This window comes from Schistocerca gregaria, chromosome 7 (assembly GCF_023897955.1).
Source record: "Schistocerca gregaria isolate iqSchGreg1 chromosome 7, iqSchGreg1.2, whole genome shotgun sequence".
NCBI lineage: Eukaryota > Metazoa > Arthropoda > Insecta > Orthoptera > Acrididae > Schistocerca > Schistocerca gregaria.
Genome location: NC_064926.1, coordinates 558,169,090 through 558,190,854, shown reverse-complemented (window position 1 = coordinate 558,190,854; position 21,765 = coordinate 558,169,090). Strand labels below are relative to the sequence as shown.

Genomic DNA, 21,765 nt, shown 5'->3' with positions numbered 1-21,765 from the left:
ATCTTTGAAATGAAAGATTCATCTGTTTCCATTTGAGCAAGGATAAAATCACAGAAATCGATTCTTTTAATCTTATCAGCTGCAGACAGTGCTTGAACCAATTTCAGACGATAAGGTTTCATAACTAACCTTTTTCGTAGGACTCTCCATACAGTTGATTGTGGAATTTGCACCTCTCTGCTAGCTCTGCGAGTCGATTTTCCTGGGCTGCGAACAAATGCTTGCTGAATGCGTGCTACATTTTCATCACTCGTTCTCGGCCGTCCAGAACTTTTCCCTTTGCACAAGCACCAATTCTCTGTAAACTGTTTATACCAACGTTTAATACACCACCAATCAGGAGGTTTAACACCATACTTCGTTCGAAATGCACGCTGAACAACTGTCGTCGATTCACTTCTGCCGTACTCAATACCACAAAAAGCTTTCTGTTGAGCGATTGCCATCTTAGCATCAACTGACGCTGACACCTAGTCAACAGCGCCTCAAGCGAACAAATGTACAACTAAATGAAACTTTATAGCTCCCTTAATTCGCCAACAGATAGTGCTTAGCTCTGCCTTTTGTCGTTACAGAGTTTTAAATTCCTAAAGTTGTGGTATTCTTTTTGAATCACCCTGTATTATTCTCTCTCTCTCTCTCTCTCTCTCTCTCTCTGTCTGTCTGTCTGTCTGTCTGTCTCTCTCCACTGATCATCAACATCTTCACCAACTTCCTCCAGCTCATTGGTGTGTGTGTGTGTGTGTGTGTGTGTGTGTGTGTGTGTGTGTGTGTCCGCCAGAGGTTATGGAGAAAATCAAAGATTATGCATACAATTCATAGTATTTACCATCCAAATGAACCAAACTGATCCTGTGACTTATTAAACTGATAGGTCAGTCATTTTCACACCAGTCAGCACCTGCTTTCTTTGGAATTGGAATTATTATATTCTATTTGAAGCCTGAGGTTATTTTACCTGTCTCAAACATCTTGCTCATCAGTTTGGCTTCTGGAGAACTGTAGGAACATGCAAGAAAATAGTGACCTATGATTTCTCATAGAAGACAAGTTAAGGAAAGGTAAATCTATGTTTATAGCATTTGTTGACTTATAGAAAGATTTTGAGAATGTTGACTGGAATACTGTGTTTCTAATTCTACAGGTGGAAGGGGTAAAATACAATGAGTGAAAAGCGATTTACAATTTTTACAGAAGCCAGATGGCAGTTATAAGAATTGAGGGGCACAAAAGAGAAGCAGTGATTGAGAAGGAACTGAGGCAGGATTGTAGCCTATCACCGATCTTATTCAACCTGTGCACTGAACAAGCAGTAAAGGAAACCAAAGAAAATTTGGAGTAGAAGTTCAAGGAAAAGAAATAAAAACTTGAGGTATGCCAATTACATTACAATTCTGTTAGAGACAGCAAGGGACTTGGAAGAGCAGATGAATGGATTGGACAGTTTGTAAGTGTGCAGGCTTTTGTGGCCATTGTCTCTGAAGTTAAAATCTTCTGGGTTATTAGGCCGCATCATGTTTCTTCTAAAATGATCGACATTTCGACCCCTCTGCTGGAATCTTCCTCAGGATATTCTGGTGTCCAATACTGCTAGAACAGTTCGAGCATTAGTGAACACCAGAAGATCCTGAGGAAGATGCCAGCAGAGGGGTCGAAACAGCGATCATTTTAGAAGAAACGTGACGCAGCCTAATAACCCAGAAGATTTTAACTTCATGGAATGGATAATGTCTTGAAAAGAGGATACAAGATGAACACAACAAAAGAAAAATGAGGGTAATGGAATGTAATCAAATTAAGTCGGGTGATGCTGAGGGAATTTGACTAGGAAATGAGACACTTGAAATAGTAGATGAGTTTTGCTATTTGGGAAGCAAAATAACTGATAATGGTTGAATTAGGGAGGATATAAAATATAGACTGGCAATGGCAAGGAAAGAATCTGTGAAGAAGTGAGATTTGTTAACATTGAGTATAGAATTTAACTTTCAGGAAATCCTTTCTGAAAGTATTCACATGGAGTGTAGCCATTTGTGGAAGTGAAAAATGGATAATAAACAGTTTAGACAAGAAGAGAATAGAAGCTTTTGAAATGTGGACAGATCACATAACTTATGAGGAAGTACTGAACAGAATTGGTGAGAAGATTAATTTGTTGTAGAACCTGGCTAGAAGACGTGATCAGTTGGTAGGACACATTATGAGGCCTAAAGGGGTCTCGTGTTTAGGGAGGGAAGTGTAAGGGGTAAAAATCACAGAGGGAGATGAAGAGATGAATACAGTAAGCAAATTCAGAAAGATTTAGGCTGCAGTAGTTACTTGGCGATGAAGAAGCTTGCACAGGATAGAGTAGCATGGAGAGCTGCATGAAACCAGTCTTTCAACTGAAGACCACAACAACCACCACCACCATCCAGATGATTCACAGAACTCTTTGTGTACTTGCATTACAATAGTTGCATATGTTTCAGTGTTACAAAATGAATTATTTCATTCATTATTGGGTATTTGAATGAAATTTAGGAACATTGCAATTCTGATTGAAAACTGTATTTTTACACAACTGTTGAGGATTTGGGTAGACCCACATTCATATTTCAAATATGCAATACCTTGCATCTAGAAAATTATAAATGAACTGACTGATACCTCACATCTGCAAGATCTCAAATTCAAATGACCGATACTTGATGAGACTGAAAATAGACACTTCAGCCATCACTTTGTTTTATTATAAATGCCACTAGTTTTGGAAAAATTATATTCCCATCTGTAGGTGCACAAATTCACTAAAACAAGGGAGGAAATATAATATAAGTTTTCATGGAATTGTAAATAAAGTAACTACCAATGGTAATTCACATACAAACATACTGAAAAAGTGTGATTGGGTTAGTCAGTTTAGAAAACAGGGAACCCAGATACGGAAATGAAATGTATCCTCTCTTGTTTCAGTAAATTTGCACACTTGGAGGTGGGAATATAATTTTCCCCAAACCAGTCATGTTTTATTATAAAACAAAATGACAACTGGGGTGGATATTTTCATTCTGAACAAGCAGCTCGGTTGTAGATGTTCTGTAAACAAAATCTTATGTGTAATACTCTGTATATCTATTCTGAATAGATGGGACTTTGTCAGTTTAAAGATTGTGCAGAAGCTTACTAAAATGTACTGACAAATTGACACCTTTATTTGTGTTACATTTTCAAAGTTTTCATTCGTAGTGCTTAAAAACAACATTCTCAGGCAATTCTTTGAGGGCATTCTGGACACAAATTTGTAGCATCCTGAAGCCACAGTACATTGCCCAAAGCTCAACATACATATTACTTGATCCATTGATTAAGCATTGTCACATCTTCAGTGTCCAGGAATCTATAAAATATACACGCTGCTAGCCATTGAAATTGCAATGCTGGGAAGACAGAATGCAAAAAGTCAAGTTGGTTTGAACTGTTCTACATGCTTGGATATGTGAATGATCAGCATTTCTGTGCTAGCTGCACAAAGCACATGGAAGTAATGCAATTTAAATTCTTTGTACAAGGAAGGATTATGCAGTCAGTCTCATTCAGAAATTGCATTTGAATATTGGTTGTCTTTGAGTAGTGTGTGTTGTGCCTTGTGTGAGGAGGAGACAGGTGTGCGTCAGAGTTCCACAACGGCAGGATTCTGACCTGTCAAACCTGCGATTTATCATTATACGATTTTTCCCCTCACATAGTCAGAATCCCATGATCATTGTTAAAATGTAGAGTGCACACATCCAGCAGAGCCATACTCAGTGCCATGCAGCTTCTCAATGGCCCCACATAGTTAGCAACTGTGGGCGTAGACATTTTGTTCCTTCAGCCGTACTGGATTGCATGGCTATGTCCTTTGTGTCAGAAAATGGGTTTCTTTACAGCAAGACAAGTGTCTGTATGGACAGTGCAGTGATGATTGGATCACCACAGACCATTGTTGTGGCTTCCTTTGATGTGACAGCAGAGAGAGGGTTGCATACAGAATGTAAAGCCACAATACGATCTTCGTATTCTTGGTCACCTCCTCAGTAGCATGTCAATCCTTTGTCTAGGAGCTGAAAATCTTATTCAGAAATTAATGGTGTTTGCTCAAAAAATGTACCCAACACCACAATTTAGGTCACACTTTTTTTTTACACATTTATTAGCCTCAAAGTTATATTGTTAAACTAGATGCCACAGTTCTCACACAGTACTGTCTTGTACTAATCCATCAGGCAATAGCACACTGCAGCAATTCACTTAGTTTGGTCATTAATGAAAGTCACGATGCTCAACAATGGCTCATTCAAATGATAAAGACAGTCCAAAGCCTCCTACTAAATACAACACATTTTAGTCAAAATATTCATTAAATTGAGTTAGAGAAATCTCTTTAAGTTAACCATCAACATTACTTCATTTTTGCATATATTGGTACACATGTTTTATTGTATGAGCAAATATTGGGAGCATACTAGACATATGTGTTAGTAAATATTCCAGAATTTGAATCAAGAACAAGTGCCAACATGAGCAACTGAAATGTAGATATCCTAGGATCCGGTCCTGAGTATATACCAGGTATGTTCCTTTCAGAGTATGTTTATACAATATCTCCATATTCAGCAACCACATGCAACTGCTTGCTCATCAAAAGATCCGTACCTGAATACTGGGAAATTATACTGGTCACACCAGTGGTCAAGAAAGGAAACAGGAGTAATCTATATCACTAATGTCAATGTGCAGTAGATTTTTAGGACGTATTATGTGTTAGAACATTATGACTTACCCCAAAGAAAACGATTTGTTGACAGATATCCAGCATGGATTGAGAAAGTATCATTCTTGTGAAACACAACTAGCTCTTTGTCCTCGTGAGGTAATGAGTGCTATTGACAAGGGATGTCAAATTGATTCCATATATTTACATTTACAGAAGGCTTTTGACACCATTCCTCACAAATGACTTTTAATCAGATTGGGTCCCTACAGAGTATTATTTCAATTGTGCAAATGGATCATTATTTTCTGTGAGAAAGATCACGGTTTGTAGTAACTGACTGAGAGTCATCAAGTAAAACATAATTAATATCTGCCATTCCCCAAGGAAGTGGTATAGGCCATCTGCTGTTCCTGATCTCTATAAGCAATTTAGGATACAATATGAGCATCATACACAGATTGCTTGCATTTGTTGGTGTCATTTATCATATAGTAAAGTCATCAGATAATCAAAACCAATTGCAAAATGATTTGGACAAGATATTTGTATGGTGAGAAAAGTGGCAATTGACTCTAAATAATGAAAAGCCTGAAGGACTCCACTAAATTTCAGTTACTCAATAAGCCACACAAATCTGAAGGCTGTGAACTCAGTTATATACATAGAGATTACAATTACAAATAAGTAAAATTGGAATGATCTCATTGACAATGATGGGGGGAAAGGAAACCAAAGACTGTCGTTTATTGGCAGAACACTTGGAAAATGTAACAGTTCTACTAAAGAGACTGCCTGCACTGTGCTTCTTTGTCCTCTTCTGTAGTATTGCTGTGCAGTGTGGGTGCACATCAGATATGACTTTAGGCATTAAAAATGTTCAAAGGAGGGCAGATTGTTTTTTATTATCACAAAATAGGGGAGAGATATATTATAAGAAAATTTGGGTGGCAATAATTGAAACAAAGGCATTTTTTGTTGTGGGACAACATTCTCATGAAACTTCAGTCACCAGCTTTCTCCTTCAAATGAGAAATGCGGATACTGTTGGTGTTGGCGGGTTTAATGTGGATAGAGGGGTGGATGGAGCCATTAGAGAGCAGGTGATCAACATTTAGGAACACACCACACTGTTTTACAGAGGATCAGTTGAAAGAAATGGAGAGAAGGTGCTGAGGTTGTGAAGAGATGAGGGTAGGGTGTCTTGGCCCTGTGTCCAGATCATGAAGCTATTTACAGTGAACCTGAACCAGACCAGGTGTTTGGGGTTTTTGGAGGCTACAAAGGTTTCACCTAGATGGCCCATAAACAGGTTGGAATAGGAATGACATTGGGAAAAGCAGTGTTCAATAGTGGCATGCCCATGGGCATGAGGGATGTTGGTGTATAGTGAAGTGGCATGAACAGTGACAAGTAGAGATTCAGAAGATAAACGATTGGGGATGGTGGAGAGATTTCCTGTGTCATTTCCCCACACGCCCTCAATCCTCCCACCACCCCCAAGAAGCAACTACAAAAAGAGTGCCCCCTTCTTCATCCAGTATCACTCAGGACTGGAACAACTAAACCACGCCCTTTGTCAGAGCTTTGATTACTTATCATCATGCCCTGAAATGAGGGACATCCTACCCTAGATCCTTCCGCCCCTTCCTGAAGTGGTGTTCTCTCACACACACAAACGCTACAACATCGTAGTCCTTACCTGTGCCACACTCAAACACAAACCCTTGCCTTGCCACAGGTATCATATCCATATGGAAGACCCAGGTGCGAGACCTGCCCAACCCACCCATCCAGCATTTCCTATTCCAGCCGTATCACAGACTTATCATATCCCATCAGATGCTCTGCTGAAATCATTGCACAGCTTTTTATATGGGTAAGCTGACCAACCAGTTGTCCGCTAGCATGAATGGCCACCACCAAACTGTGACCAAGACCATGGTAGACCATCCCATGGTACAACATGGAGCTGAACATACCAGCTTGATTTCAGTGGTTGCTGCTTTACAACCTGAGCCATATGGACCCTCCCCTCCACCTCAGGTTTTTCTGGACTGTACAAATGGGGGTTACCCTTATAACTCATTCTCTGCTCCCAAAATAATGCCGGCCTCAATCATCTACAGCAGCCTACTGTCACCACAACCTCCAACTAACACTCCCCACCCCCCTCTGTCCTATAGCCTCCTGCCTATTCATGTCCCCTCACCCTCGTTGTGTGCCACCCTCTGCTAGTGCTCCCTCTTGCCTTTTCCCTTCCCTGCTCCTCTCCTTTTCCACCCCCTGTAGTAGCTTTAATCATCCATAGATAACTTTTACAAGGATACTGGACATGTCACAGAATTACAATTGAATAATAACAAAAATAAAATAATTCATATGTACAGGCATTTACATATGTACAGGTCTAGTTTGACAATGGCAGATGGTCAGACATAGCCTTGTGTAGGAACCATCCAACCTAAATCAGGATGGCTGGAAGTAGGTTGGAACCTCCATCCTCCTAATATAAGGCTGGTCTGTTTAAAATAGTGCTAAATCATTCAGTTTGTCCATTGTCTACAGTATTGTGTATCAAAGAAGTTATTAAAAGATGCAAAAGGCTAGTACTACACCATTCATTAATTTCTCACTCTGTTACTGCACACCCCTATACAAGCATAATGTAACTCTACATGTACTACTGGCTGACTTCATGACCATAGTGACGATTTTTGGTTTCCATTTTGTGTGGTACACTTCCCATCTGCTAACATGAAAAACTGACTTAGCAATTCTTTAAAATCAGTGAGGTGTTGAATTTAGAAAGAGGATGGGGTGTTAGTTTTATACAGCATATAGCTTTGGGAGTAATGTTTCCCAGAAAACAAGGACAAAAAAAGAAAATGAAAATAAAGAAAATAATTTCATTAATGTGTTATGTGAAATGATAAATATTTTAATATTATTATCATTATTATTATTATTTACTTGTACTTACTGAACTGCCACTATGTATAATTCCTCATTGTGTAGACTGTGTAGCTTAGTTAGGCTCTTTGGGAAACTTGTTGTGCAGATTTATTCCTTGGTATTTATTCTTTCCTTATTAATGTAAGTTCAGTATAAATTGTGTTCTTTTGTTATTTACTTAGTTAATACTCCTAACTTTTCTGCCTGTTACAGAATTGAACACTCAAATTTGGGCAAAATAGAGTCACTGTTGGAACATCTAAAACTATGTCCACTTGTAGAAAGAGTTGTGATTCGTTCAATACGCAACAAGATCAAGCCAGATCTTGCTAGCATAATTGACATAATTGCGAAGTCTTCCAAACTAGTTTATTTTATGTGTGCTATGCCATCAGTTACACAGCAACAGGAGAAAACTGTGAACAAAATTGTGAAAGAAAGGTAATGCTATATTATATCCATACATTGTCTGATAATTTACTCTCTGTGAACCTTTTCTTTGTTATTTTTGGAGTATTGTAACTGAGCATAGGAGGCAATCTCATTCTTCTTACAGTGTACCCAGTGACTTTCACTGATGTTATTGTCACTATTGTGCTAGTGAACATTTCAAGCTAGAGGCTGAGAAACACATTTTTTGTATAGGATGTTCTAATTTCTTGTGCTTCAGGACTAGGGAGTTAAAGTTCAGTGAAAATGTGCAAGAACTGTTGTGTGCATTTTTACAGTAACAAAGTTCTTGCTGACACCAGCCTGGACAGCTGAGCATGTAAAAACACTCATTTCTGGAACACAGGGATATGTGCCGGCCCTGGATCAAATGTGCCTTACGGATTGATGACAGTGGCCAATGCGCCAGCTTTGAAAAATGATGTCAGATTTAACCACGTGAATAGCTGGCTGTTGCTTTAAAAAATGTCCTTAAGACTGGTGCTCCCATCGTAATAATAGCTTATATGTGGGTATGCTTGGTTCTCCACTATGTTGGTAATGTGAAGCATGCATTTAATAAGAATCACTTGCTACGGATTGAGCAAGACTTCCAAAAAAAAATATGTATTAACTTACATAAATCATCCCAACACTTGCTGAACAAATATTATGTCCCCAAAGATCACAGTTGAAAGATTTCAAAGGGAAAGTAGCCCACAGTAATGACAACAATTGCCAGGCTCTAGCAAATTATTTTGAATGTCTCCTAAACTGTGAGGTTCCAGAGACTGCACTCATTTATGAAAATAATTCAAACCCAGCTACACCTCTGCTCATGAAGAAAGATATTGGGAAGATCATCCAAGTGCTGAAAGGCGACAAGGCACTGGGTTAAGATATGACAATTACTGAACTGTTGAACTGTAGAAACATGCAGGGGTAAAGCAATTGATAAACTTGTTGCAATTATTCAAGGTATTTGGGAAAGCAAAAAACTTTCAAGTGGATGGAGCTTAGCCATAATTCATCCACTACTTAAGAAAGGGGACAGAACAGATGTGAATACCTACTGTGGCATCTCTATTCTTCTAACAGCAGGATCCTTCCAAAAGATCTGCAGAATAGGGCAAAGCAACAACTCAGTCCCCAATTAGCAAAATGCCAAGGGAATTATAGGCAGGGAAGAGCATATGCTTTAGCATTTATGAGTCTGAAGTTAATCCTTTCATATCTGAAACTCAGGAACTAGGAATTCATGGTGACATTCATCAGTTTCAGGAAGGTGTATAACTCAATTGATTGAACCACCCTACTTTAAAACTTTTGAGAGTTTGGCTTAGATAACAAGATAAAAGTGAGTGACCAGCACACCCTACCACCACCACCACCAAACTGAAGTTTAGAAGGGAGATGTCTGATACCTTTGAAATCAGAACAGGAGTGAGACCAGGACATGGACTAACACCTGTGCTCTTCAAATGTATTTTAGTAAAGATCACATGTGAATGGTGGAAACAAGTGAACAATTCAGAGGTAGAAAATGGAGTAACACTAGGCTACAAGTATAAGAATCTTACAATTCACTGTCTGGCCTTTGCAGATGATCTAGTGACTGTCCAGACTGCATAAATATGCCAGCAAAACAACTTAACCAACTGCAGACACAGGCAGTGAAGGCTGGGTTGAAATCCTCTTTGAGAAGATACAATTTATGACAAACATAAAAATAAATGCCAAGAGAACTGGAGGTTGCACTAGGAAAAATTAAACAGGGAGAAAGGTTTAAATACATAAGTGAATGGATAAAATCTAGCCTAAGAGGGAAAGATGTCTTCTTGTCATGTGTTAACAAATTGGTAGTGGCCTACCAACCACCTAAAGTTATCTACAATAAGAGATTGATATCGCTAAATAGCAAAATTAGATGCTATGGTACTGTTAATCAAGCAGAGGCTTTATATGTGGCAGAGATACTTACAATTAACAAGAAAGGTCTAATGGAGAAACATGAGGCCAAAAAAGAAAGATTTTGAGAAAAATCCTGCATCTCATCAAAGAAATCAGCGAGTACAAAAGACATCACAGCCACAAATTGTGTAACCACATGGAGAGGGTAAGTGACAAAATTCAGGAAAGGAGGACTGCCTTTCGTGGCTACACGAGCCCAGGAAGGATTTTTATAAGGACATTAATCAACCTTCAAGATAGATAACCAAAGAAGGATGGTTCACAGAAATTGAAAAAGGTCTATGAAAACTGGAAACTTCTCTTTCCAGGAAAATCAGAAGCAGTGGACAGGGCAAGTGTGGACCCAAATGACAAAAGATAAACACTGGAGATGAAAGCAGCAGTTGAAGCTCAGGAAAAGAGAAAGTTGAATTGACATGGTCCCTAGTTGGATGAGATGAAAAAACAAGAACAGAATTGATGCTGTGTGACCTCACAGTAATTAATAGAAATCTTTTAATTGCATAGTTTCATCCATGAGTCTTTGATTGTGTGCAAATTCCATCTGCCTCCTTTATTTGTCATTAGGCACCCTAGAGGTTGCAGTCAGATGTGGTTCTTGCATCAGCCACTTAGATTATTTGTGTTTTTTTCATGCAACATGGGTAAAGCTCAACAATTAGTCCCATATTTCCTGAAAAAAATATTTCCTATTCACTAATTTTTTTCTCTCTGACTCACATAATTTCTTTAATGTCAAAGTTCAATGAAAGACGAAAATAATTTTGAAAATCTTTTCAATTAGATTTCAATATTTGCTGTATCATAATTTTAGAACACCTATAGGTGGTGGCCATATGGAAGCACCATGCCCTGTGGATCAGCAAAAGACAGTGTGAACAGTTTTATCTGCTGCTATTTATATTTACACAGCAACTTCTTTTGAAATAAACCTTGTTTGTCCTTGTTAAAATATTTTATGATTATACTATCATTTGTTTCTGTTCTAGATTCTTAAAGGAGCGGCCAGCACTAATTGTGAGAGTTACCCAGGACATGAATGTTAACAGAAATGTTCCTGGTCTTGTTCATGCTAGTGAAATGGTATCCTTCCATCCTGCTCTCGGGCCAGTTGAGGCATCTATACACATCACAGGCTTACCATGATTGAAGAACAGACTCCAGAAATTGTGCTGCTCCAAACTGATTCTGACTTTCCTATAATACATTGTTATTTTGTTAAACATGTATTTTTTATGTAATGAACACATACTGCAACTTTTGTACAACATTAGTTTTGCAGAACATAAACAAAGTAAATATTAAGAGCTTTGTGGAAACTGATGTGGTGTACAATATTCAGTCAATGCGTAAAGGTGATATATATTGAAAATGGAGAAAATCTTGGACAGGAGATAAAAAAAAAGATATGTGATCTCAAGGACAGGTATGTTTAAGGGGCAGTTACATGAAAACCAGACAGAATACTTAACAAGCATGATGTGTACATTAATAAGGCAGGTAGGTGTGTGTAGAGAAGTGCCCTTTATTGGGAATCAGGAAGGAACAGCATGCACATTCACTGCTGTGACATTTGTTCCTTAGATGTGCTCTATGTGAGGTCAGAGAGTCGTGCGCTTCTGACTTCATTGTGCAGGTGGAAAAGAGGAACAACAGGAGTAGAACAGTTTTTGCCTGCAGAGGGTGTGTTGGGAACTGAAATTCACATCTAAATTACTCCTGTGTGTGGCATACACAGTACGTCATATGCACACGTGTTTGCATGGAATAAACTATTTTCGGAATATAGGGTGTCATTGAAAGATAGCAGTCAGGTAGGACAGGGTCATCATCTCATTACCCTTTCTGTTATTGCTGCTATCAGAAATGACCAATGGCAGATGGTGGAAGACATTCAGCTTGTGTTAGCTATCAGTCATAGTACAGGTCATGCCATCATGACAGAGCATCTGAAGTCTGGAAAATGTATGGCAGTGGGTTTGTCACGGCCTGACAGAGCAGCAGAAGCTGAACAGAATGTCAACATCACTGCAGCGCCTGGAACAGTATTGTGATGAAGAATATTGTTTCTTTTGCTTATTGTTGTGGGAGGTGAAATATGGTATAATTATTCCAGAGAGAAAGTGTCAGAGCCAACAGTGGAAGCACATGAATTCACTCCCACCAAAAAATCTGAAGCTGTGCACACCAGCTCTGGGAACATCGTGATGACTATTTTCTATGACTGCAAGGGCCCAATGCCCATTGAGTTTCTGGAACACGGAACCACGGCGGCACGTGGATACTTTAAAAAAATTGAAGTGTGTCATCAAGTCAAAACTATCAGGAATGTTGACAGACAGTGTCATCCTATTGCAGGATAATACCCACCCACAGGTTGCCAAGGTTGTTTTAACTAACCTGCAGATGTTTCACTGGGAAGCCCTTACACATCCTCCATACAGTCCCGATCTCACCCCATGTGTTTTCCATATGTTTGGAGCCCTGAAGAAGAACATTTATAGCCGCTGATTTGCTTTGCACAAAGAAGTGCATACCTGAGTACAATCATGGTTTCATAGGCAACCACAAACATTTTTCGATGAAGGGGTTGAACATCTTGTCTCTCAGAAGGGATAAATATATTAAAAGCTATGGGTATTACTTTTCTTTGAAATAATAAACAGTTTTCTTTCTTATATATCAAAACATAACAACAATCAGTACTTCCGTGACTTCATTTTAAAATTCAGCTTGCATCCCTCCCCCCCCCCCCCCCCCCAATCTCATTAATATTTTGTTAACTAACACTGTATGTTCCGCCATGTGAGGGCACTAGCCTCATTGCCAATTTCTAAAATGGGAAACTAGCTGCTTTTTTAATCATGTTACTTCACCTCCATTTCACAGCCCCAATTTTAATGCACCATAGTCATAATTGAGAGAAAGCAGAAGTAAATGTGTCACCTTTTCAGACCAGGAATGCATTGACAGGGTGAAATAGAAAAGGCATAACCCCCACTGAGTATTTCTGAAAACTGGAAGGAGGATACACTTGATCAATGGAAGCAGATGGAACTTGTCAGGGCAGTTTACCACCTTCAGTACTTTTGACTATTGGATAACGATGATTTTGAGATGCCATTTATCTCTGAGAATATTCAGACAATGGAAAATTAATCTAAATTAGGAGCTGAACATGTCCTAGAGGGAAGAAAGTTATGTGGCAACATTTTGTGTAAGTGAAAAATTTAAAGGAATATGAAGAATGTGCCACTTTTCATGCAAAAGTTTTGCAACAGGATAAATGAACATTTTACTTAAGGAAAAAAATCCGTTACACATATTTGTAGTGGTGTGCTTGTATGTTGTTCGTCGTGGTTCAATGGTTATAGTCTCCGACTATGCAGTGACGTGGGTCAAAAGTTCAATTCCTGCATCCTACAATTATTATTTATGATTTAACATACTTGATTTTTGAAAGGTTCTAGACTTAATTGCTTACTGAATATTGCAATTTCCTAAAACATTCTGTTTATGCATAAATACTGCAGAACTTGGCACTACTTCATAATTGCTAAATATGTATGGGAATTGGATATACACACTAATCTCCTTCTCCCCCCCCCCCCCCCCTCTGTCCTTCACCTCCTCTCCCGATTTCTCTCCACCTGCACAGCCCTCCCCCTCCCCGTTACCCCTCCCGCACCTTCCCCAGCCCCCAATCTCTTTCCACTCCCTCCTCTCTCTGTCCATATCCTTCTTCCCTCTGTCAATTTCCTCTGTGCCCCCCTCCCCCGCCATGTCCCCTTCTAAGCATCTCCTCTTCCCTCCCCTCGCTCAACTTGCGCCTTGTTTATTGTTATAGTCAACAAATTCTTGATTGGGGGCTGAAGTTGCTTAAAAGGGTACATCAGCTGGTATCTTTGTCATATGGGGTATGAGAGACCTCTCCTCCTGCTGGATCTGCGTGGGTAGTGGCTTAAGTGACAGCATTTCATGTAGTTTTAGTCTGCAAATGGGCAAGCTTACAAATTTTTGGATGGTTCAGTTGTTATATTCTAAACATAAGCTGATAAGACTTAAATATAACTTTCCAATTTTCAGAGAGAATTGACTGAGAGGAAGCAAAAACAATTTTTGTTTCATGTTATATGCAGGGAGACAGAATATACATGGAGAAACAGTTTGTCTAATGGTTATTACAATTAAAACTGACAGCAAGAAAGAAAGAATAACCACACATTTTCACAGCACAGTACAGCATAGCATTGTTGTTTAAAGAAATATATAGACTATGTCTGTCTGTATTTTTACTAGAATACTGTGTAAAAATTTGAAGTAAATTGATAAAGAAATTTGCGAGATTTGTTCTGACAATGTTTCCGCTTTAGATAATACATATACATATTTATATACCAAACATATTAAAAATATGTAGCCTATGTCCGTCCAAACTTTTGTTAGAGTATTGTGTAAAAATTAGTAATAAAACAGTCGAGAACTTTTCAAGATTTTTTTGGTCAATGAAAAATGCATACCTTGTATTTATCCAAAGGTTTATTAGAATATCATCAAAATTTGAAGTGAATTGGTCAAGAACTTTTTCAAGATTTTTTCTAGTGTCAGATTTTGAAGTAAATCAGTAAAATACTTTTTGAGATTTTTGGTAACAATGTTAAATAATGACTTGTCTTTACATAGTCGTACAGATGAACACTCTTTGCTCAGGCACGCAGTTGAGTTTCATATGTACTTTTGTTCCTGCCTGGTAATTATGCTTTTAGTGTGGAGTGTTAGTTCTTGTTGGTGATCCTGCTCTTGTAATGACTACTTTATTCTAAATTTACTGGAGACGCTGGGAATATAGGACAGTGGCATCACTGCAGTTCCGGTAAGTCTGTACAAAGGACATTGCTTCCACATGTATGAACAGGAGGAAAAACAGTATGTTTCTCGTGATGTATCTTGCCTACTTCTGATTCTACTTGTAGAGTACAACCCAGTAGTAGACTGAGAACAAATTTCAGGCAGAATTTAAGGAAACATTTGGCAACAGCCAGCAGCAGGTCCACATAGCTGAAGAACAACTGAAGAGAAGAGCCTTTTGTCAGGGGAAGGTGACACAGTTATGTCTACACTGTGTCTAGGTGCTGTGTCACACAGAGAGCATGACAGAGGGCATTTGTTGATCACTTTTAGGGACAAAGGATGCCCTCGTGTGGCGTCAATGTGTCGAGACAAGCACCAGAAAAACATATAGCAAAAGGTGTTGGCAGATTTTTGAGTGTCATACCAATAGTAGTCATGGAAGACATCACATAGCTAATATGGCAGACAGTAGGAGAAGGGATATGAAGTTTTATAACATCTGCATCTACATGACTACTCTGCATTCCACACTAAAAAGCTTGACAGAGGATTCATAGAACCACTTTCAGACTAATTTCTCTTCTGTATCAGTTTCAAATAGTGCATGGGAAAAACAAACACTTACACCTTTCTGTGCGAGCTCTAATTTCTCTTATTTTATTGCAGTGGTAATCCCTTCCGATGTAGGTGGAAGTCAGAAATATTTTTTGATTCAAAGGATACAGTTGATGATTGAAATAATGAAAAACACCTCTGTTTTAATGGTTTGCTCCCCAACTCACTGATCACATCAGTGCTACTGTCTCCCCTAATTTGTGGTAGTATCAAACAAGCTGACTTTTTGGAAACTTTTTTTCAATTTCCTCCATCAATCCTATCTGGTAAGGATTGCATACTGTGTAGCAGGACTCCAGAATAGCACAGACAATCACAGCATAGGCAGTCATTTTAGTAGATTTGCTGCATCTTCTAAGTGTTCTGACAATAAAACACTGTCTTTGGTTCACCTCTCCCAAAATGTTTTCTATGTGACCATTCCAATTTAAGATGTTTGTAAGTGTAATCCCTTGGTGTTTACTTGAATTGAAATTCTTTAGACTTAGTGATTTACTGTGTAACCAAAATTTAACGGATGTTTTTAATACTCGTGTGGTTGACTTTTTATTGTTTGTGCCACTTTTTGCACCAAACAGGTGCCTGGTTTAGATCACTTTGCAATTGTTTTTGATCTTCTGATGACTGTACTACACAGCATCATGTCCAAACAATCTAAGAGCGCCACCCAGATTGTCTCCTACATTGTTTATATAGATCAGGATCAGCAGAGGGTATAATACACTTCCTCGGAGAACACCAGGTATCACTTCTGTTTCAGTCAGTGGCATTCTGTCAACTTATGTTGGACTCCTACGACTGGAAGCAGTAGCATTGAATGCTGGCCCCAGTTGGTAGCTGGTAGCAGGACTAATTCAAGGAGTGGTTGAGTGATCACTGGCACCAGTCCCTACAAGACCGACCAACATTGAGAACGGGGGTCCGTATTGCCCTCAGACAATATCCAAGACTCTCAACAACACAGGCACAAACAGCTCTCTTGTCACTTTGGTCACTACATAGCAAAACACATATTTGGAGGACCTAAGACATCATAATAATGTGGTTCCATAGTGGATATTCTGGGCATGCTGTACAATACAGAAATAAAGAATGAGTTCAATTACTATTATGCTGCAATTCGTCAAACAACATGACTGATGTGTGTATGTCAGACAAAATGCAGATAACTATGGTATCTCAGTGGAGGTCATTATGCAACATGCTGCAGTCATTTTCCACCATTATACAGTCTTTCAGCAGCTATCCCAACTGCTTAAATCAGGAAAACTAAATGAGGTGACCAGGTATAGAGATGAAGCTCCACAGATGAAAATCCTCCGTGACGACATTTTCCTGTCTGGAAATGACATCGTTATTGACAGATAACGTGTCCACACATTAGTTGATTCTGAGGAATCATTTCAGGTGATAATGTTATCTTTGTGTGAGACTTCTTGCAGGAATTACAAACACTCTCAGACTGTGGAAGATTGGAGCTCCAGATTGATGAAGCTACTACTGTAACTTCACGCAAATACGATTGTGCGAAAGGATTGTCTGCCATTGGATGAGATGTACTTATGCCACCATCATTAATAAGACAAGTTCTAGTCAAGAGCTTGGATGTTATAACGATATGTTTATGCAATGTGTATACATAAACATACGTTATAAACGTCCCAATTCATAGTCGCTAATTATAACAATATGTTTCTTTTATGCTGCAACATATAGCTATAATCAGCGGTGGAAATATACTTGCGAACGCCGACGTGTGCGGCTGTCTCTTGTTGGATCGTCTGATCAGTCGGAAGTTGCATTGCAGAGAAGAGTAAATGCCTATTCAAAATATAATTATTTTTGGCTAGCTCAACATGAATTTCCTAAGGGACCGTAGTTTATCATGCATTTACCAGTAGAATGTGGCGCGGAAAAAATATTTCGCCGCATACAACTTCCGTCCGATTTCGATGAAAGAATTCGTGACTGTGAACTCTCTATTTGGCAGAAACATAAAGAGAATTAAATAACTTCATGAAGGAGTGAGACATAGTTTCTACACTAAATAAATAGTCCATACACCAATTCCATTTAAATCTGAATTTATGGCAATTACTAGATGAACTTACACCACTATGAAGAATTTTAACATGGATGCCGTTTTGACTGGCACTTCTCTTCTCATAATGACAATAATTCCTGTGACGTTTTCACATACACGTCGCACAATAAATATACTGCACTTTTACTTTACACTAAAATAATATTATTTTTAATGATAATAATAATACGGCGCCAAGACATGCGCATCTGACACAAGTTGCAAGAGACAAGAGAATATCTCGTACATAAAAAAAGAAATGTGTAAAAGTGTTCTTCTGTCTGTTTTTCGCGCCGCGGTTTTCAAAGTCAGTAACTCACTGCAGCTCTGACGGCGCTTCGACAATAAACAAGTTATGTCACAGGTCGTTCACCTTTTACATTCTCGCAACATTATTTGCTAACTGTAGCTATTGCCGAGCGACTGCTCGATTAGTGAATGATTTAAAATGATAAAGCAATCACATAATGTTACAATGTTTAGTTAAATTATGAAGACCTAACATAAATGCAAAAGTGTACTCAGCGCACAAAAGAAATCTATATGGTTAAGGCAACAACAACAACAATCACATGAGGACTAGAAGAGCTCCGTGTCACCAACTGCCATGAACAACAGCAACACATGTCTCTCAATCTGTGCACAGAAAAAAACTGAACTAAATCAGGGCAATCAGCTAAGTGCCAGTGATGGAGAATCATGCTTCAGGAACTCAGGTGGGGGTCTCTAGAGGAAAGTAGGCGTTCTTTTCGTGAATCACTACTGAGGAAATTCAGAGAACCAGCATTTGAGGCTGACTGCAGTACAATTTTACTGGCGCCAACTTATATTTCACGGAAAGACCACAAAGATTAAATAAGAGAGATTAGGACTCGTACAGAGTTATAAAGGCAGTCATTTATCCCTCATTCTGTTTGGGAGTGGAACAGGGAGAGAAGATGCTAGTTGTGGTACGAGGTATCCTCCCCCACGCACCATATGGTGGATTGCAGAGTATGTATGTAGATGTAGATGTAGTAGTATTAGTTGCTGTTGTGCTCTGTCATCAACGGCTGACTTCCAGTCATCATTTTCCAATTTACCGAGCACCCATTCATCTGGTAGTCTGCCAACATGGGATTCATTAGTTAGTGCAGTAGTTAGCAATCCACCGCCCTCATCATAACTAGATACCACAAGAAACAGAAGCACTTTGTTTACTTTCTGCGTGTCCCGAAAAACAGTTTCCTCCCCATCATCACAGACCATGGCCACTGCCCTTTCCATGACATTACTTGATTTGCATACAGCGAACTGGGGCATCTAGCAAGTGTCTGTCTCAGGTGGCATGTGTCAACAACATTGGCTGGCAGCATGTTGCATGCTATGTTGCTGGTGCCCATTACGGTTGAAGATATGATGCAGAGGCTCATGTTGCAACTAGACCTTAATAAGCCAATGGTAGATTTCCAGTTAGATGCAGACGCAGCTGTATCTCTGGTTAATGACACACACCAGCACATTGGCTACCTGCAGCTGAGGTCGCCCAGTGATGCACGATGGCCAGTCAATCCCATTGTGGAGTCAGCTTGTAGTCCAAGCTAGGTATAAAAATGTAGTTTGGCAAATAACACAGCACATAGTCATCTGTTGAACAACAACTAACATTTTTGGCATAGATACTTTGTTACTTTTGGTTTTTAAATTCAGCAACAGGTAAATCTGGTTTCAGCTGCAATACCATTCACAGAACTTGATATGGTACATGTGCAGTTTAAGCAACTGCTTGAACCTACATTATATTGTGTAACAGGATTCCAGGCCCACATATCCTTAAAAAAATTGGCAGTGTTTAAGGTTTGTGAACTCGTCCAGTGCCTTTCACCATGCGCAAGCAAGCTAAAGCAGAACTGGATAGGTCGCAAAGTGTAGGAATATATCCCACTTTTGTCTATTCAGTGGGCTGTGCCCATGATCTGAGTTAAGAACCTAAATAGATTATTTAGAATTTGTGGTGCTGTTGAGTGTACCACTAATATTCAGTTATATGTCAATTTGTATTGAATTCCAAAGCTGCAGGAATTGGTGGCAGAATTGACTGGGGGGCCATTAGTTTTCAAAGATAGATCTCATTGACATCTATTTTTAATTGTCTGTAGATGATAAGGTGAAGCAGTTTCTAGTGATTAATATGCCATTCGGCACCAATTGTCCTACAGGTTGTCTTTTGAGGTCGCAAGTGCTCCTGCAATATTTCAGATGTGTCTTGAGCAACTAGTCGAAGATATCCAACATTGTGTTAATCATTTATATGACTTGCTAACTACTGGGGTCACTTGGAAGCAGCATTTGTGCAGCTACAGATGTTGTTTGAATGGCTCTAGGCTCATGGTCTGTGTTGTCACCTTGACAGAATGGTTAATTGTTTTTTTTATCACATATCTTCTTACAATCTTTTACACTATAAAGATGTTAACACAGATGTATTGCACCTAACACTTCCACATGCTAAATAATTGATTATAATTATTACCTTCTATTGACATTATGTTATTGTGTGGACAAATTATTGCACATCAAAGCAAAAACAACATATGAACTTGATCTTTTTTGGTCTCAGGGGGTGGAACTTTAGGGTTTGTATATATTTGTATTTATAGCACAATGGTTTCTAAATTTCAATTGCATGAAGCATATTTTGTTACAGCTTTTTCTCTAATGTGCCTATGTGAAAAATAACTTTCTCTATATTTGTGGCCCAATATGGTAAAATTTGCATCAGAAAATGACAATAATCACTGAGATACTTTAATACTTTCAGAAATGCATAAACTGAATAAGTTATTTCAATAACATCTGGGCTAGAAGAGCCATGATTACCAAAAATAGGTGTACCAACTATAATGGCAGACAACAATAGGGTAAGATCGTAACTAATAAAATTTTTAATAACTACAGGAACTGACACAATTCTTCTATAAATAAACGGTGGTTTCAATAGTTCAAATAACATTCTGTATTCTGAAAACAGTTCTGATAAATTAACAATTGTTACACTTATTACTGACCAATATGGAATGTAGGAAGAGTGCATCTTGCTAAGTCAGCAGTACTACACAAAAAGGTAGAACGTCTTCTCTTTTATCAGATGAATGAAAATTAACAGATCATATATTGTCTTCTTTAATCACTATCTAAATAAATAACAAATCATGCTTATTGTCTTTGTTCTTTTTACTCGATGCCCTTCACATGTAAAAATGTCAATCTTTTTCACATATTACTGAAATTTTTAAGTCATTTTTTCAAGTATATTCACAGGGAAATATATGCCTGGAGACGGCATATCTGGGGAATATGTTAAGTAAAGAAGGGCTCCTAAGAATTACAATCATTCCTTGGCAGAGTAACTTATTATGCAAAGTTTATACCCAATGTGGCTCATATTTTCTATCCTCTTAATCAGTTACATAAAAAAAAACTGTTAAACCTGGATGATAAGAGGCATACCAGAAGTCTTTCATGCAGCTGAGAGAGTGCATTTGGTCGCCCACTTGTTTCAGATTGTGACATTGATGCTGTGCTGCTGTACAAATGTGTCGATGGCACAGAACGGCACATTGCGTTTGCATGTAAAACATTAAATGCATCACAGCAGAATATTTCACAAACTGAGAAAGAGGTGTTAACTATTATGTATGGCATCAGGAAGTTTCGCATATATCTCTGTGGTACTACCTTCCACCCAATCAGTGATCTCATGCCCCACTGCTTGGACACCAGTCAACATTTTGCAAAAAGATAGCACAGCAGCTGCAGTGGCAGACATTGTTTTTTCATAAATACACATACGACATCTGTTACTGGTCTACCACACAGCACACAAATGCTGATGCACTTTCCTGCATGCTGTATGGCCCAGATGGAGAGTTTGACAGGCATGAATCACTGTGTTTTGACTTTGATCCAAATGTATCATGCACTCTTGAGGCTTCCCAATTAAAGTGCACAAAGCAGTAGCAGGAAGGAGCCACGAACTGCTACTGTGCAGGGTGCTGTCTACTGTCCACTTCGCGTCACTGGAGCTCCTGCCTAAGGGCACCAACACGGAATAGCATATGTATTTTTCCTGACAGGACAGGCTTTT

The 21,765-nt window shown here is 38.8% G+C and overlaps 1 protein-coding gene across 3 annotated transcripts in view; it reads left to right on the top strand.

The window, feature by feature from the left end:
- LOC126281738 (uncharacterized) overlaps positions 1-12,845 on the top strand; it is a 174,030-nt gene extending 161,185 nt beyond the window's left edge. For 2 of the 3 annotated variants that reach the window (XM_049980923.1, XM_049980924.1), the window contains exons 11-12: positions 7,904-8,131; positions 11,080-12,845. In XM_049980923.1, coding sequence (XP_049836880.1) covers positions 7,904-8,131; positions 11,080-11,236 — 385 coding nt within the window. In that variant the 3' untranslated portion in view covers positions 11,237-12,845. Of the gene's footprint in view, positions 1-1,194; positions 1,373-7,903; positions 8,132-11,079 lie in introns of those variants that run through there. The other variant, XM_049980926.1, reaches the window with a different exon arrangement.
- The last annotated feature ends 8,920 nt before the right edge of the window (positions 12,846-21,765 follow it).